Source organism: Poecilia latipinna, unplaced genomic scaffold, assembly GCF_001443285.1.
Source record: "Poecilia latipinna isolate Pla-1442-1.1 unplaced genomic scaffold, P_latipinna-1.0 Scaffold847, whole genome shotgun sequence".
Classification (NCBI taxonomy): domain Eukaryota; kingdom Metazoa; phylum Chordata; class Actinopteri; order Cyprinodontiformes; family Poeciliidae; genus Poecilia; species Poecilia latipinna.
The window spans coordinates 325,891-342,948 of record NW_015113463.1 but is presented as its reverse complement, the minus strand read 5'-3'; the positions used below and the strand labels follow the sequence as shown (position 1 = coordinate 342,948).

Sequence of the window (17,058 nt, the reverse complement as noted above, 5' to 3'; positions counted from 1 at the left end):
AGGATGAAAGAGACCACCCATGGAGGGTGAGAGGGGAATTTTATAGCATGATTTAAAAGGTATTTGACTTCACAAATTAACGCCACTTCATCACAACATGGTTTGCATGATGTGTAGTTACCCCACTTGTTTCTGCATATAGAATGGCTACCAGGGGAGATTAAAGGATTTTTTAAATGAATAACATTATAACATATCATAAAGTGCAAAAAAAGATAATTTTACATAATACTGCCCTTTAAGCCCAGTCTTAATTTAAATTCTCTCTACAAAATACCTTTGATAAAGATATATTGTGGAAAAAACCCTAATAATGCCTATGTAGACTTTTGAGACTTAAGAGATCATTCATTATTTTCATATCACGCATTTCTCTCTGAAAAATGGAATTGGATGGGATTTGACCTGAAAACCTCTCACCGTAAATTAACAAATATATTAGCAATAAATGGAATCTGTTGATTTTAAGACAATTATTGCTCTTGAAATTATATTAAATATTTTATAAATGTTACCACATTTCGTATTGGTATAGAAAGTCAGGTAGAGCTGACTAGTCATCTCCAATCTGAATACTATAATGGGAATTAAAAGATTGTTCACTTTGTGAACGGCAACACATCATTGCTCCCAATTTTATATAATGTAATGTTAAAGTCAGATGGCACTACTGCCAGCTACTCTATGTAATGACCCTGATTATAAATGACAAACAACAGTGCTCTATTAGAATAGGACAAATACCTTTCCTCTGATGTGAGTAAAAAATGAAGCTCAGCTCAAATTAGATCGGTTGACTCACAGGACAGATAGCTAACAACGTGCTTCCTTTTCTAGAGAATGAGTGCAACATCTACAGCATCTTTGTGCTTCAGAGAACAGAGCTACTTGTACCAATGCACATTTTACAATTCAGTAAAGAAAACTGATTTTTTTTTTTTATATATATATATATATATATATATATATATATATATATATATATATATATATATATATATATATATATATATACATATATATATATGTGTGTGTGCTATATATATGTGCTATATATATATATATGTGCACACACATGCATATAAACACATATATACATATGCAAATATATACATTAATAAAAGGAGTGCTTGTAACAATTATATCAAGTCAAAATGGGTCCATGTGGTAGATCTAAATCCCTGTTAGGAGGATATATATGAGCTATAGTTGTTTTATTGGATTTGGTGTTTGATTTTATGCATGCCTGCACGCTTATAAATGCATATGAACACCCATATGTTCACAGGATATATCCTGTGAGCATTGTCCTAAGAAAACCATTTGCCCTTTAAAACTCACCAACATTTTTAAGTTGTGACAAGTTCAGCCAAATTACTTTTTAGACATCAATTGGACCAGCAGAAAATCTATAAACCATTAAACTTTGGAAAATCTTAAACTACTTTGTTATTTAAATTGAAGCTTTCCTTTTTTGGAATCACTTCATGATGGTGTAGTTCTGCCAAATAGCCAGATACTTTTTTGCCACATTAATTATTATTAGCTACTTGAGCATGTAATATTTAGCCATGTGTTCTTTGGTTAAACAAAACAATGACTTGCTTTAATTTTAATTTCATGTTGTAGCTGAAAAAAAATGCAATGATTTACAATAGCTGTCTAAAACAGTTTGTTAATGTGCATCTGTATTGATGTGCTTATTAGTTACATTGTAATTAGCCATGTGCTAACTAGCCTCTTGACTAATAATATATATTTTTTTCTTGTTAGTTCATATTTGCTCCAATACTGTTCTATAATTATGTGCCATGGTGTTAAAGACAGTTTGGTGTCACGGTACTCTTCGCCTTTATGCTAGTTAACCACATGCTAATTAGCCTTGAGTGAGCGTACCTCTTCAATAAAAATGTGAGAAATTTTCAGTTTTTTTATATTGCTTGTTATCATTGGTCATTTTTAATTGTTCACTATAGCGATTAAAAAAAGCTTGACAATTAGGCATTAATGACTGATCAAATGATTAATGTGCAAGTGAGTCACATTGTAATCAGTCAAGTGTTAACTAGCTTCTTTGGTTTAAGAGAAGAAATGTGTTTTTTCTCCTAATATTTGTCCATCATTGTCCATTATTGCTGCCATATCACTGGGTCACTGGGTTGACTTCAGTTCTGAGAAATATCTCAGTCGATTCCTGTAAACATGATACATAAGTCAATTTCAGTAATCTGAGCAAAGACCTTACATTAAAAAAAAAAAAAAAACTATGTACAAAAAAGCTACTAATAATCTCTTAATCTTTACTTTTGTTGGCACAGCCAGAAAGAGACATTCCTGTGAAGGATGAGGTGACAGCCCATCAGTAAAAAAGGTGTCATGGCCGCCGTATCGGTGGCTGGCACAAGGACAACTTCTGCAGTTTTATATTTGCAATGTCTGCCTCTCAGTGTATCTGTCACCATCCAGCTGTCACGGTATGCAGTGACGTGATGCTACTCTGTCTGAGTCTGTCTCCAAGATTGCTTTCAGGATGATGTCACCAATCTGTCCATCCATCTGCCTGTCTGTCTGTCACCTGAGTGGGTGTCATAGAAAACCTATCCATCTGTCACTAACTGTGACTTCCAGCCATGTTGGATTCCCAGAAGATCATGAGATGCAATGAATTTTAGAGAAAAATGTGCATCAAACTTATTGCATATGATAAAAGACTAAATGGAGCCAGACGGGATCATGTGAGGTCTGCATGTCTGCCCCCTGTAGGTTCTGTTGGCTCCCGACTGGAGTCACTTTTTCCCTTATGCATCTGTCCATCCATTCATCTGTCTTTCACTCACAAGGATCAGTCGCCTGTCAAAACACTGCATCTGCTTGCTGTCTACCTACATGTCGAATTCTCTGGGAGCTTTGAAGAACCAAATTTACCCCCAAGATAAAGACTTCTACTGCCCTCTTTAGGTATTCAACACCTGGTAAAAATAGCTATAGGGAACACCAAATGTACCCTGAAGCTTCCTTCAGGTAGAAATCTGATTATTTGAATAAGATTTACATTTTACAGGGAAAAAAACATTAATTAGGATAGAATTACTTAAGTATACACCAGAAGCAATTCAATTTATCATTAAATGTAACTTTATTTGTAACTATAGTCAATACATGAACCTTATTTAGACGTCACTCATTGTTTCATCTGCAGCTCATCTGGACGCTCGTATCTGTGTCTGTTTGGACATCATTTAACCCTTTCACCTTCACTGAAAAACAATTCTTGATGTGTGAAAAGCTTTAAAATGGTTTGATATTTTCTTGTTTTAGTTTACAGCAACTGGTTTTCACCAAATCACTGTTGTCACATTTTTTAGGACCCCAATTATTCTTCTAAAATAAATAAATAAGAAATAAGATAAATGTGCAACTGAAGTATTTTTTTTGTCTTTAATACTTTAAGATAATTACTCGTGCCAGATCTGTTCATCTCGCTCCAAAATGGGAAAGACAGACAGATTTGTGTTGATTCTGATTAGGCAAGTAGTTATTTCACATATCTATAGCTAGAGCAATATTTCACATTTTTAAGCAGCAAATAAATGCTTAAAAAAAGAAACTGCATTTGGAACAAACGCTGGGTCTATGTGCACAGTCAAAACAATATTTAAAAAAAAAAAAAAAACAAACAAAAAAAAACAACAACAACAACAAAAAAAACATCACTGGGAACCAGTGATGGTTTCCGCCAGTTTTACCAGGCGGAACCAGAACATGTTGGAGGTTATGCATTATTTTCGTTTAACAATAAGTTTTCTTTAAGCAAGCTCTACTAAAATATGTCCACATTACTGGTGCTGAACTAGAACCAATTTAGGTGGATTGTAAGCCTTGTCAAAAACAATAAAAAAAAAAATAGCTCAGTGGTTCCGATAAAAATCTCTTCCATTTTTCCACCACAAACTATCATGATTGCAGAAAATGGAAAATATACGAAATGTATCTATTAGACGCAACATCCAACGCATTCCAACACGACTTCATGGGACAAAACGACAAACGGAGCGGCAGCAGGGCAGCGCGGCAGGATGCAGACATGCAGTAATGACAAGGAGGAAGTTGGCAGGATTTGTGGGGTTGATATGAACCTGTAGCTGGAACTCCCAGTGCTGCCAGCAGCAGGAGAGCCAACTAGAAACATTACGGACTCGGCTTTTATGGATAAACTCAATTTAATGAATAGACCTTTACTGATTAAATGCAGACACGTCATTTCCTTGCAATCGACTCAATCGCACTGCACCGCATCTCACATTTTTCCCTGTTCTTCCACAGACTCAGCTCCTCGCCTCTCTCCCTGTCCTGATGCCCAAGGTCTCTGCACGCACCAATCAGCGCCTCTAATAGTTTTGGCGTACCCAAATTGCAGCCTGCTCATAAAATGTTCCACACTCAAATTGGTTGCTCCATGACTCATTTGGTACTGTATGGGTGCCAAACACACAGGATGCAGCGTTGCCAAGGAAACATGATAAACAGACATGCAGGCTCCAGACTGAGCAGAAAGTTGAAATGCAGTGTTTCTTTAAAAAAATATAATCTAACTTTTTATTTTACATAATTTTATTGCACGTTTATGTAAGCAGCCAATTAAATTCCAAAAATATGAGTTATGTTACACTCACCAGAAAGTCCTGCTGTTCAGCGCCACTTCATGATTTCTTCCAAATCGTATTTTTTGAAAAATATCCCAAAACTTCAATATCACATTAAAACAATGTCCTCACTTACAAGACAAATATTCGGAATAGTGATACGTTTTCCCCTTGGAGCCTCTCTGTCCCTCGTCCCTCTCTGTCTGTCTGTGTCTGTCTGTCTCTGGGCAGTTATTCCAGACATGTTTGAGGGCTCAGCCCCAGCCAAATATGGGCGGAGGGCGGTAAACAAGGAGGCACAGTCTGCCTGCACCGTCACTGATCTACTGTACATTACACACAAGTTTGTATTTGGACCTTGAATTGACATCAGTTCATTTCTGTAACTGCATTTACACATAACCCTAACCATTACCAGTAACTTTAAGTTAAATATGATTCATATCATAAATCTAAATTTTACCTCTTATCCTAAAATTAGTACAGATCAGGATGGAGACCAAGGCCACATCCAAATCTTTCTTAAACTTTCAATATTTTTAACAACATTGGAAGTTGTTAGAAATATAAATAAAGAATAAAAATTAAAAGTACCTTTTAATGACTACATCTACAAGGAAGATCATAGTCAAAGATAATGTTGTTTGGACAAAAGAGCCTAAGATGGAATTGTTCTGTCAAGTCAAGCTTTTTAGTGTATAACATTTCAGCAATGAGGCAGTTCAGAGTCCTTTGTGTGACAAAAACATAACATAATTAAACAAAATTACATTACTGAGGCAAAATTAAGAAAATGAAAAAGTTGACATGCAGACTAGAATTATAGCAGCTCTACGCAGTTCCTTTAGCCTTAATTTAAAGGAAGTCACTGTTTCATCTGTTTTCCAGTTTTCCAGAAGTTTGTGGTTTATAGAAGCTGAATGCTGATTCTCCATGTTTGATTCTGGTTTTAGATGTTGAGCAGAACCAGAACCAGAAGACCTGAGAGATCTGGAAGGTTGATCCAACAACAGCAGATTTTTTCGCCGTTCAGTGATTTATAAACCAACAGATTTACATATTTTAAAGTCTGTTCTCCGAGCTGCAGGGAGCCGGTGGGAGGACTTTAGACCAGCCTTGTGTTCCTTCCAGAGGATGACCCAGTTTGTCTGTTTTGAAGCTGATTTGTTGGTGTTGGTAGTAAACAAGCCCCTCCGAGGCGCAAGCAGTGGCCTTTTGACCCCTCTGAAACTCCAGGCTGGCAGCTGCTGCCAAACTACAGGACTGCCTTTGAAGCGATGGAAACACACAAACTGCATTGCATGCACACACACTTCAACAGGAAATCACTGCAAAAGATAAGTGATTAAATTTATCAACTGGGAAAGATTGTTTTCCATCACTGCTGTGGAATTGTTTAAAATCAGTCACTCTGGAAGATTATGATTCAAGTTATTTACCATAATAAATAAAATATTTTTAAAACTGCCTTTTGGGATTTAGATTAGTTTGATGAGCTGAAACATTGAAATGTGACAAAACAGAAGATATCTATAACCAGACAAAAACTCTGTGCGCTTTAGAAACCACTCTGACTCCTAGACGTTAAATGCTAATGTTAATGCTAAAGCTAACAGGCAAAAAAGGATTTCTCCTCAAAATTCAACAGCAGTTATAATGTGATCCTGGAAAGTCCACTGAGCTGAAATGTTATGCTCTCCAACCATGCAGACACGTTAAAGTTCCTCATCTTTCAGGGTCCATTCATATAGAACCTCGCAGGATGAAACATACATTTAGCACCTGCACAAATAAACAGGTCTAGATTCTGTAAGTGAAGCCTGATAGCTGTCCTCTGAGCGGTAGCTTGTAAAAATAGGCCTCTCTGTTCGTTAGCCCAGCATAGCAGAAAAAAATATCCAACTAGGAAAAAAACTAAACTGATGAAGAGCTTAGGTATTTCTGAGAACACTGCAGCCCCCTCTGCTGGGACCGAACTGGGAATCCTGGTGATTCCCATTGACCTTCTTTGCAACATGGCAGCAACCTCAACGGCTCCCTGGGGACATGCATGAAAATGAAATGGGTCTTTGAAAGCTGCTGAAAATGAAACAAATAGCGTCTTCATAAAGAAGGGGAACGCGGTGCAGGAAGGTTGGGAAAGGCTGCCAAGTCCAGCTCTACTGAGACTCACAAGTCCTCCTGTCTGAGCCGATTTTTATGGAAGTAATCATGGAGCTCATCATCACTGAAAGGAGCCCAGGGACCTGGTGAGATCATCAGATGTTAAGTGATGGCAGGAAAGTCTTCTTTACATTGCATTACTCAGTTAAAATCTACGGAAGGCCATTTCTGCCAACGTTAAGAATAAAACGTTGTGCTTTTAGCTGCTGTCACCGCGGCAGGTTTTCTACCAGCTTTGCAAATAAACTCAACTTCTGTAATACGGAGAGCATTTGTGGACAATGATTTCTCCATCTCTATCTCCATCCCATTTTGTCCAGTATTGTTGTTCTGTCACACGATATTTTACATGCAAAATCAAACATAAACATATTCAAACACAGAAACATTTTTAAATACACTGGAGTTTACAGTTTCGTGGTGAAGAAATGTGTTGAACTACAATTTTTATTTAACATATCAACTCTTCCAATGACAAACGGCTGCATCCTAAGTACACAACAGAGCATTACAGCAGACCCTTCCCCCCACTGTAGAACCATCAATAAATATTTACATCCCTGTAAATACTTTTAAAAACCATTTTTTCTGTCACTGCACATTTGTTTTTTGCACATTTTTTTCTTTTTCATGTATTGTTAATAGTCTGTTTTTAATACTCAAATGCAAAATATTTATATTTTGATATTTATTTTCATGTTTATGAAAATAAATATCAATCTGCTCAGTTGCAGATCTCAAGTAAGCCCTTTCTGATGACTGCATGGTATTTTTATTATTACATATTATTAATTCCATTATTATTTCAAACCTCGTTTAATACACAGTTTTAAAACTTTTTGATTTTTTGTGTGACTCTACATACCTTGATGCTGCTACTGCACCTGAACTTCCCAATTGTGACAATGAAATATGTTTCTATTCTATTCTGTTCTATATCTGGTTTGCCACTAGAGGGCTCTGTTCATGAAGAAGTTGCAGAACTCAGAGCCACATGGAGCTTCCAGGTATATCATCAACTTTCTCTCCAACATATTTAGCTTCTATTTAAATTCTCAAACTCCCGACGGAAACATTAGCCGTGAGCTCAGCAGCTCGTTGGAGTTGATCCTAGTAGGTGTTTCAGTTTACAACAGTCCCCCCACCCGGGGGGTTAGCTTGTTGCAGGGTGACTGACGCCCCCCTATTTCTGCAGTGGCTATTTAAAGAGCTCAATGACAGGACAGAGGAGGACAAGCAGGGGGTGTGAAGCTTCACAGGCAACAAAAATCTGGAGCTGGTTTCTGTTGCTTCTTTTCTTTGTGATAAGTTTTTGCTTTTTAGTTTTAATCATAATAATAATAATAATTTGGTTTTAGGCACATACTTACTCCCTTCTGAGGGGGCTGAATGAAGCTTTCAGGACAGATTCTGAATTGACAAACCTTTGGTTTCAAGTATTTGCTAAAATATATACACAATCTACTATCTTATGGAAACTAATAATTAAATTGAATTATAAAGCTGAGGACTTTGAGACAGAAAATGTCCATGTATGGAATGTGTGAGGACATACCGTTCTCTGTGTCCACTGCGTCCTCACTGGGATGGCAGAAGCTCTCATATGAGTCCCAGCGGATCAGGGGGTCCTGGGTGTTGTAGTCCACAGAAACACTTGGCCCATTCTCCAAGTGGTCCAAACCTAGTGTACGAAATTTAAAAAGCATTTTTAGTTGAATTATCTCTTGATGGGTAAACTGGGCATTCAAAGTGGTTAGGAAGTTGGAGTACCTCTGATTTTTTCTGGTCCGTAGGAGAAAACAAACTCCACCTTCCCGTACTCTGGGAACCTTTCATCTGTACAAACACACAGCAGAGGGCAACATGCATCTTTGCCTAGAACTGCATGAAAGTTAATAACACTGGTGAAGTATGACCCTAATTGATTCAGAACATCTTAGGACATAAAGAGCCAAACGCTTCTCGATCACCAGGACGTGTCGTCAAATGTTCTGTGGACATTTTAGGTCTGAGTTCAGTCAGACATGTTGGTAGCGGTGCGCTGGTCTGGTCTGGTCTGGTCTGGCCTGCTGCTTCATGACCTGAACCTCTTGGCCAAATGGAGTGTCCTATTTAAAGACGGATCTTAAATCTGTGATCAAAAACTCAAATCAAATCTGGCTCAATATAGACAATTATTTAAATAAAAGTTGGCTAAATTTCCGGCGTAGTGATATAAAACATTCACTAGTTATGTTTCCATCAAATAGTCACACGAACTTTGAGCAAACTTTTGAAATGTCACAAGAAATTCAAATTGTGTTTTCCATCTACTAGTTTAGAGTGAATCAGTCAGGCTATGAAAAGTGGAATTTCATCAGATGCTGATGCTACACATGGCTGTAATAAACAGAATGTAGATGTTGGATGACACGGCAGAAACATAAAGGTTATGAACAACATGGTAGATAAATTGATTGTGAGATATAAAATGTGACATGGCAGAAAATGACTGCTTTTCCTCTTCAGATAAATATACAATTAGAATTAAAGGTTGTCTTTTAATTTAGCTGCCCTGAAGGGGAAAAACACAAGCTATAATTACATAACCATTCTTTTTATCTTCATCTTTATGATTTCTTTATTCAAAAGAACAGTTTGTTTGGTTCCATTAAAATCCTAATAAATCCTAAATACAGAAGAAAAAAACATGTGTCTTCATAAGATCCTTATTTTGTTTTGTCCTAAAAACAATTAGCATTAAAATGTCCATGCTTTGCTAATGTTATCTTAATTTGAAGCTATTGTTCATTACAGACAATTATCATATTGATATGTAGAAATAGTTTTTATAAATTTTCTATGTAAAATTTGATTAAAATTGCATATCTAAATTATTTTTATTGAAAATGTAAGAAGAAATAATGTCAATACATTTGAGAATGTAAACAAAAAAAAAAAAAAAAAAATATATATATATATATATATATATATATATATATATATATATATATATATATATATATATATATATATTAATCATTTATTTCAAACTAAATTGGAAGAATTTTAATTTAAAATTTATTATACATAAATAAATAGCATTGCATAATTTTAATGAAAATTCTAAAGCCAAATAAAATCACTTATACTTTATGGAACAATTAACTTTTCAATAGTACAGTTTGACCAGCAGAGGGCACTGTTGATTATTAAACTCTAGGCATCCTGTCTTCTGCAGTCAGACAAAATTAAGCCTTTGACTTTGATCTTTATGTCCAAGTGTCTTTTTTTTAACATGCAAAGAGAAATTATTTTATGACTCATGCATATAATTTCACTATTAATAACAGATAATAACACCTTTGAAGGTCTCATCAAGCTCCGCCTTCCCAAAAACGACCCCAAGGTCGTGGATGGCACAGGTGTGGAACTGGACCCTGAACACCACGTCTCTGGTTGGGTTCCTGTACCTCTTATGGTAACACTTCAGCTACAAAGAACAGAATATGAATTGTTACAACATATGGAATAGAACAATATAAGTATAAACAGATTGCAGTCCTACCAGGATGTCTCCTTTCAGAAGCAGCCCAGGTTCTATGGTGATGCAGATACTGGTGTTGCTGTCTCCCTGCACATTGCTGCCAAAGCCAAAGACAGTAAAGCTCTTTCAGTTGGGAATCACATCAAGTGTTAGTTTCTCTGCAGACTCAAAGCCAAACCACACTGAACTGGAAGAAAAGTTTCCATACTAGATTCCGGATGTGTAGACCGGCTGCATCGCCTGGTAGATCTTCAGGAACGGCCGGCATCCTGTCAGGAAACAGCAACAAGACGAATGAGACATGGTGACAAGCTGTGTCTCTCCTGCAGACCTTTGGCTGGGAAACTCACCGCCTTTGGATTCAAAGTTGGGTATGCCGTGCATGATGACATGATGCAGGAAGAGCGGCTTGTTGTTGATCTTGATGTGTCCAGACAGGAGGCCGTTGAAGTACTGCACATACCTGCAGACATACCATGGGCATCTTCAGTCTGCCCCAAGACTCCATGCAGCTCCCCGTCTCCACTCACAGTAGGTGGTGGTTTTAAATGGGGTCAGTTTTATAGGCAGCTGCCCAGGGCAACATTGAGAAACCAATTTTATATATTCCAGTAAAAATGTGTAAATATATAAGAAAAAAAAAACAACAAAAAAACAAAATTGGACTCAAGACTTTAGAAACACCATTGTCTCAGTGGCTCAGAGGCCAAAACACAATTTTCAGATATTAACTATCTTCCCTCCATGTTTTAGGGTTCTTCCCTATATCAGTTGGATTACCTTTTAAATTCTAACCCGGTTTCAGTCTCAGTATGACGTAGATTTATTCTCTTTAGGATCCGATGGAATAGACGGATGTGTACGGAGGGCTGCTAGGTGTCTGTTGAGTTAGTATAGTCTGGTTGTTAATGATGCTAATAATGATTGTATCAAAGGTAACCTTGACCTCCAGGTCTCCATGTACACACATCCTCCTTGTTCTCCTGTCAGTGACCAGATGTTGTGGTTTCTGGAATGTTCAATTAGCCTGACCCGAGATGTCATGGAAGCAGCTAGACGAAGAGCGAAGGAGCCACAGCTATAATATGATGGTTATTTATTTTTACCCAAAATATCGGTGAAACAAAGTGCATTTTAATTGTTTATGGATCATCGAGCAAAATCAATGCTCTTTTCCAGAAAAGGTGGACTTTTCTGGAAGAGAGCAGAAAAAAGTCCACCTTTTTTGTTTTTCCTTTAGGATAATTTTTGTAGGTTGACCACTCCTGGGCAGGTTCCCCACTGTCCTGTGTTCTTTCTCCATTAGAGGATAATGGTTCTCATCAGTCTCATCAGTGGTGGGTAGACTTCTGCGAATGCGCTAATAGTGGCACTAATATTTAATTTAGCGCGTTAGCACTTTTGCTAACTTTGAAAACGTTGAGAGCAATATACTATGTCATAACACATGCTGTGACATTGACACAGGCAATTTGAATTTAACTTTCAGTGCTTTAGCATTAGCTTTCACCAAATACCATGTAGCACTTTTGGCATTAGTGGAACTAATAGTTATGATTAGTGCTTTAGGGTTAGCACAGCTAACTTTTTGTCAGGTTAATTGGTTCTCATTGTGGTTCCATCTGAAAGAACTTTCTAACACTTTCCAGAGTGACAAATATCAATAACTAAAATGTAATTCAAAGATATGTACGCAATTTCATTTGCATAGGTAATTTGATTATTATGCAATTAAAATAATATACTTTATGTATTTGAAAGAAATACACTCTTAATTAATTTAATATAACTATACTTTAATAATACTAATTGCATAAACCTAAGGAGAATGTAATTAAATAAAAGAGCTTTATTCCACTGATGAACATGAATCATGTAAGGTTTATTTAATAGGTTTGCATTAAACTTATCTAAAAAGAAAAAGTAAAAGAAAATTTGTCATGTAATAAAATTACATAAACCGTAAAAATATATTTGATTTCACAATTCCTCAGTTTACTCAGGTTATCTTGGTATGAAAACAACATTTTGTTGAGGATGAAAAACGTTTAAATATAAAAAAAGTGCTAAAAGTGGTGAAATAACTTTTTCTTGGTTGTTTCTACAGTGAAACAAAAAAAAAAAAATCAAACTGCTTTCAGGATTTGCAGGATGTCTCATTCTGCTGATCTAAGGGTGTCTTCATGTTAACTCTTCAGTGGAATTAATTATAAAAAGTAGTTATAGAAAAGGAAGGGAGTTAATAATTTACCTTCTCTGTGACGGCTGACCGCCAGGAAGAGCTTTGTCCTCGTAGAATCGCCTCATGGCGAACCGGTCGAGCGCCTGGTCAGCACTGCATGGCATGAAATCACACAGATGTAATTATTCTAGATTTAAATTCAAAATCGTCCCTTTTGTTCTTATAAGACAAGCAAAAATCTTTTCACAACTTTATAAAAAATATCCCTTGGCTTTAAGTCCTCCTGGCTGGGGCCCATTTTATAACATCTGGTTGCATTAAACATGGATGCCATTTTTCCTCCGCAATGCCAGGAAAATAAACTAGCTAGGACGGACTGCTAAGCTAAAATATCACATCGGTGTTTAATATTCAAAACCTTCGTTTGATGGATTGTTACTCCTGTCCTCACATCACTTGAAAAAAAGGGGGTTTGGAAGATCAAAGTACTCAAATAACAGTTTTTCCAACAGCAACAGCCTTAAATCTTTTACCGTAGCATTGTGAACTTTAAACAGAAGCTTAGAAAGTAACAAAGGTGCAGTGATAACATGTTGCGTACCTTGCAGATATGTTGCTGTAGTGCATATACGCAGCCACTACTACGCCTGTTCGACCTCGATTCCCCTGCAAAACCACAGAACACACAAGAAGACGGAGTTAAAGTGAAGTTCGTGTTGGAAATACTGGAACAACTTCCTGAAAGTTCAGAGAAGAATTACAATGAACGTGAATGAGAGAGGGAGCGTGTGAGTTTCCTGCACTCTGAGGGGACTTAGAGGAAAACTATAAATCTTAGAACACATCCAGACACACCAACTGAAAGGAAAGGGAAATATCTACAATTTGATGTATAAATTATTTGTGTAGTATTAAAGGTATGACAGTGAGAAGAGTTTGTTCCCCCCAAAAATCTGCAGTGTAGAAAATGGGCTCGGCAGGAAAGTTGATGATGTCACACCAGGCAGGAAGCAGTGTGTTTGAGGTGTTGACTTAAATTACATCTACAGGTGTCCCTCCATCTCTGTTTGATGTTTTCAATTAACCAATTAGAAGCTTTCAAAGCCAGTTACCAAATCATTTAGTTATCTTAGAAAGCAATAAGATAACTCTGATCATCCAGACATCTAGCTAATAAAACAATAAACACTTTTTTAATTGTAGCTGATCTAAAACAGAAGTTTATTCAGATCTCAAAAATGGTTTAAAACAAATCTATTTTTTAAATGAGTGTTTTATTTTCAATAATACATATTTTTTTCTAAACATTGTTCGAAAGTTATTCTGATTTAATGTCAGAAAAAAAAAATCTGGAGTTCATGTAAGTTAAGTAAAATTGGTTCTAATGGGATATGCAAGGCTATATGTAATGATATAATAAATTCATGAAAATGTCTGAATTAAAAAAAATATGTATTCATAATTTTTTATGAATATAAACATTCATAATTTTTTTAATGAATTTATTTTCTAGCTTCCTTGTATTTTCACAGTGTTTTCTTCCTATTCTAATCCCTGAGTGTTTGGTCACCTTGTTGTGCAGCAGCACGACGTTGCGCTGGTCTCCGCTCAGCCACGTGTCCATGGCTTTGCACATGCTGCAGATCTTGTCCAGTGCCGGAGCATGATGATCTGGCCAGCCGAACTCCAGAACCTGATCAAATCATTCAGAAAGCATGAGCCCGTTTCACTTTTCACATTTCACTTCACTCCTCTCAAAAGCACGGCCTCTGCTTCCACCAAACAGTGTTCGTACCTTGTGGTTTAACTTGGTTAAGTCGTTCCGCTGCTCGCTCAAGTTGAGCACCTGAGGTGAATGAGACAAGAATGACACATTAAAGCGGTTCAGCTCAGCAGAGAACGGGTTCTGGGCTTGGACTCGTCTCACCAGGTAGTGTTCGCCGTGCTTGGACTGCAGCATGGTGGCCACCTCTTTGAGGTTGTTGGTGTAGCTGCGCTCATCGGCCGCGGCGGGGAAGGAGAGGGAGATGATCCTCTCAGTGATGTAGACCAGGTCCACCTCATAGCTCTCCTCCATGGCCTGAAGCACGCTGTGTGGCAGAGACACAGACATCTAATCTCAGTTGCTGCGACATCTTTGGGGAAAATCCTCCATTCCTCTTGGGAACGGATGACAAACATCCACTTGATCAAATCTAAACTCCCACAGCTCAGCCATGTGCTTCTTGGAAAGGCTACGGTTTACATTCCTGCACGGACTGTTGACACAACCTCTGCTGATAGCATGCAGCCTCTTCCACTGAGCAGAAATGCTTTAATGACCGGTGGGCATGAGAAGAAACATCTAGGAGGCATCCTAGCTAGACCATGGCGGTGGAAGATCCCTGCCTGTTTAGCCCCAAGTCCTGCTGAAACGCATAACAACGCTTTTTCAGTTTTCACAGAGAGGTGATCAGATTTTGCAAAAAAAGTTTGGATACTTCGGAGACTTTCTAAAAAAGGCTTTTAGAAAAGAAACAGACCCACAGCAGCACATATACTCTGCCATGCTTACCAGTTAGCATGTAGATATTGCTAGTAACTGTGTTGCAATTGCTTATAAAATGGCGCAAATTTGAATTACAAAAATAAATCTGCTAAATGGAAACATGTCAATTCCGACCTGTGGTGATTAGGATTTATCCACACTTTTTTCTGATTAAAATCAGGTGGATTTTGATGTTATTTCTAGTTGCAGGCCTCTTGGACCATGTTGTGCAGCGTGGATCCTCCAGAGCTCACAGCGTCGCTCAGTTCATCAACAGCTGAGTTTGTTATTTGAACGGTTTGAAATTTGAGCTCTTGCCGACTACAATTAGATTTTTAAAAAATGTATCCATATTTGACCATTAGGTTTGGTTATGGTATCATTTCAGATTTCTTTTTCAGATTTTTATTTCAAATTTAACAAAATATGTTGCAAATGATTTATTATTATTCACACTTTTTGTTTTTTAAGCTGGTCTCAGCCTTTCCTTGTTCAAAGTTCAGTGGTTACTATGGCAATTTGGTGAAACAATCTCCCTCATCCAGGAGGCATGAGGGAGACCAGGTCCATAGATGAGGTCTATGAGGTATATTTTATATATTTCATATATATATTAACCTTAACAGGAAAGGTTAAAATATAGCATATTAACCTATTATTATTTAATAATAATAATATGCTATATTTATTTGCCATAGTTCCAGTTGTTTTATTACTCTGACTATGATGAGGGCACGTTTAGGTGAGTTTTGTTCTAATTTCCTGAAGATAAACACAGCTGCCTTACTTAATTACCATGCTCTCAGGTATTTCCTATTTGAAGAGAAGGAAAAGCTTACTCTACAAATAGTCTTATGTCATATTCACACCACAGGAAGGAAAAAGTGCAGTTAATTATTAAATGTTGAAAAATTGTTAGAAGCAGGCGCTGGAATATGCTGGACAACATGTATATAGAATATTTACCCTGACTGCTTTCTCCGAATCTCCACACTTTTGCAGGACCTCGTAGATCCCTAAGGGAAACAGAAGGACAGAAGAGAAAAGATTCATCTGCAAACATCATGTTGTGTCACCTGGTGATTATATGTACTAACAGCCTGCCACAGATTGGTAGGGAAGAGGCAATAAACAGTCAAAACTGGAACAAAGAACCATGAAAACATGAAGTCTCAGAAATATTAAGCATTAAATGTAATGATGCAGGAAGTTGTTTGAAAAAATAAATAAATAAAATATCCAGCTGAGAAAAAAGTGAAAAAAATCCCTAAAATTTGAACAACTAGGCCATTGCACTATCTTCAAAAATTACAGCATCTGAAACAAACATAACTGGTTGAATGCATTAATTCAGCTCTGTCATATTAAAGCCTGGCTGCCAGTGCAGCTAAAAGCTTTCATGGTGAGCAGTGGTGATGCTGTCTGATTGACGTTAATTCGGACAAAAAAAATGCTATCATCATTAAATAGTTTATTGAAATTTTCTAAATGGACGGACGGACGGACGGACGGACGGACGGACGGACGGACGGATGGATGGATGGGAGTCACCATCCATCCAACCAACCAAATATATCAATCTATTAATCTATCTATGTAATCCAGATGTGTCAAACTCAAGGCCCTAGGGCCAAATCTGGCCCACCGTAGTTATTTCTATAGAGGGATGTGTAAATAAAACCTTTAACATAACAGTGTTATCAATAAAATAAAGCAGTTTTTATCTCTCCAGTCTTTCGCAAATCCACAATCATGGAAAATCAACAAATTCCCGAGTGTTTTTGCGATAATGCTTAATTGTGATTTTACTACAGAATTTCCACCAAAATAGTCTAAAACATTGGGTTTATGTGATGCTAACTCCCACCCGCAGGTAGCAATTATTAACAAACAGTTAATAACTGTTTGCAGCAGCATTTACTGCAAATACTGCAAGATATTTTGGAAATATTTGTAAATTAGCTCCACAAATAAGTGATTTTGATTGCCAAAATAAATTAAAAAAACAATCACAAAA

General features: G+C 37.0%; 1 protein-coding gene across 5 annotated transcripts in view; it reads right to left on the bottom strand.

The window, feature by feature from the left end:
• Positions 1 to 17,058, bottom strand: part of LOC106956839 (tensin-like) — a 79,052-nt gene that overhangs the window by 21,839 nt on the left and 40,155 nt on the right. For all 5 annotated transcript variants that reach the window (XM_015047903.1, XM_015047906.1, XM_015047904.1 and 2 more), the window contains 12 exons: positions 16,008 to 16,057; positions 14,442 to 14,604; positions 14,310 to 14,360; positions 14,085 to 14,207; positions 13,116 to 13,180; positions 12,584 to 12,667; positions 10,683 to 10,795; positions 10,541 to 10,601; positions 10,354 to 10,429; positions 10,149 to 10,278; positions 8,577 to 8,642; positions 8,362 to 8,487 (listed from right to left, as the gene is read on the bottom strand). In XM_015047903.1, the coding sequence (XP_014903389.1) occupies positions 8,362 to 8,487; positions 8,577 to 8,642; positions 10,149 to 10,278; positions 10,354 to 10,429; positions 10,541 to 10,601; positions 10,683 to 10,795; positions 12,584 to 12,667; positions 13,116 to 13,180; positions 14,085 to 14,207; positions 14,310 to 14,360; positions 14,442 to 14,604; positions 16,008 to 16,057 (1,108 nt within the window). The remainder of the gene's footprint in view (positions 1 to 8,361; positions 8,488 to 8,576; positions 8,643 to 10,148; positions 10,279 to 10,353; positions 10,430 to 10,540; positions 10,602 to 10,682; positions 10,796 to 12,583; positions 12,668 to 13,115; positions 13,181 to 14,084; positions 14,208 to 14,309; positions 14,361 to 14,441; positions 14,605 to 16,007; positions 16,058 to 17,058) is intronic.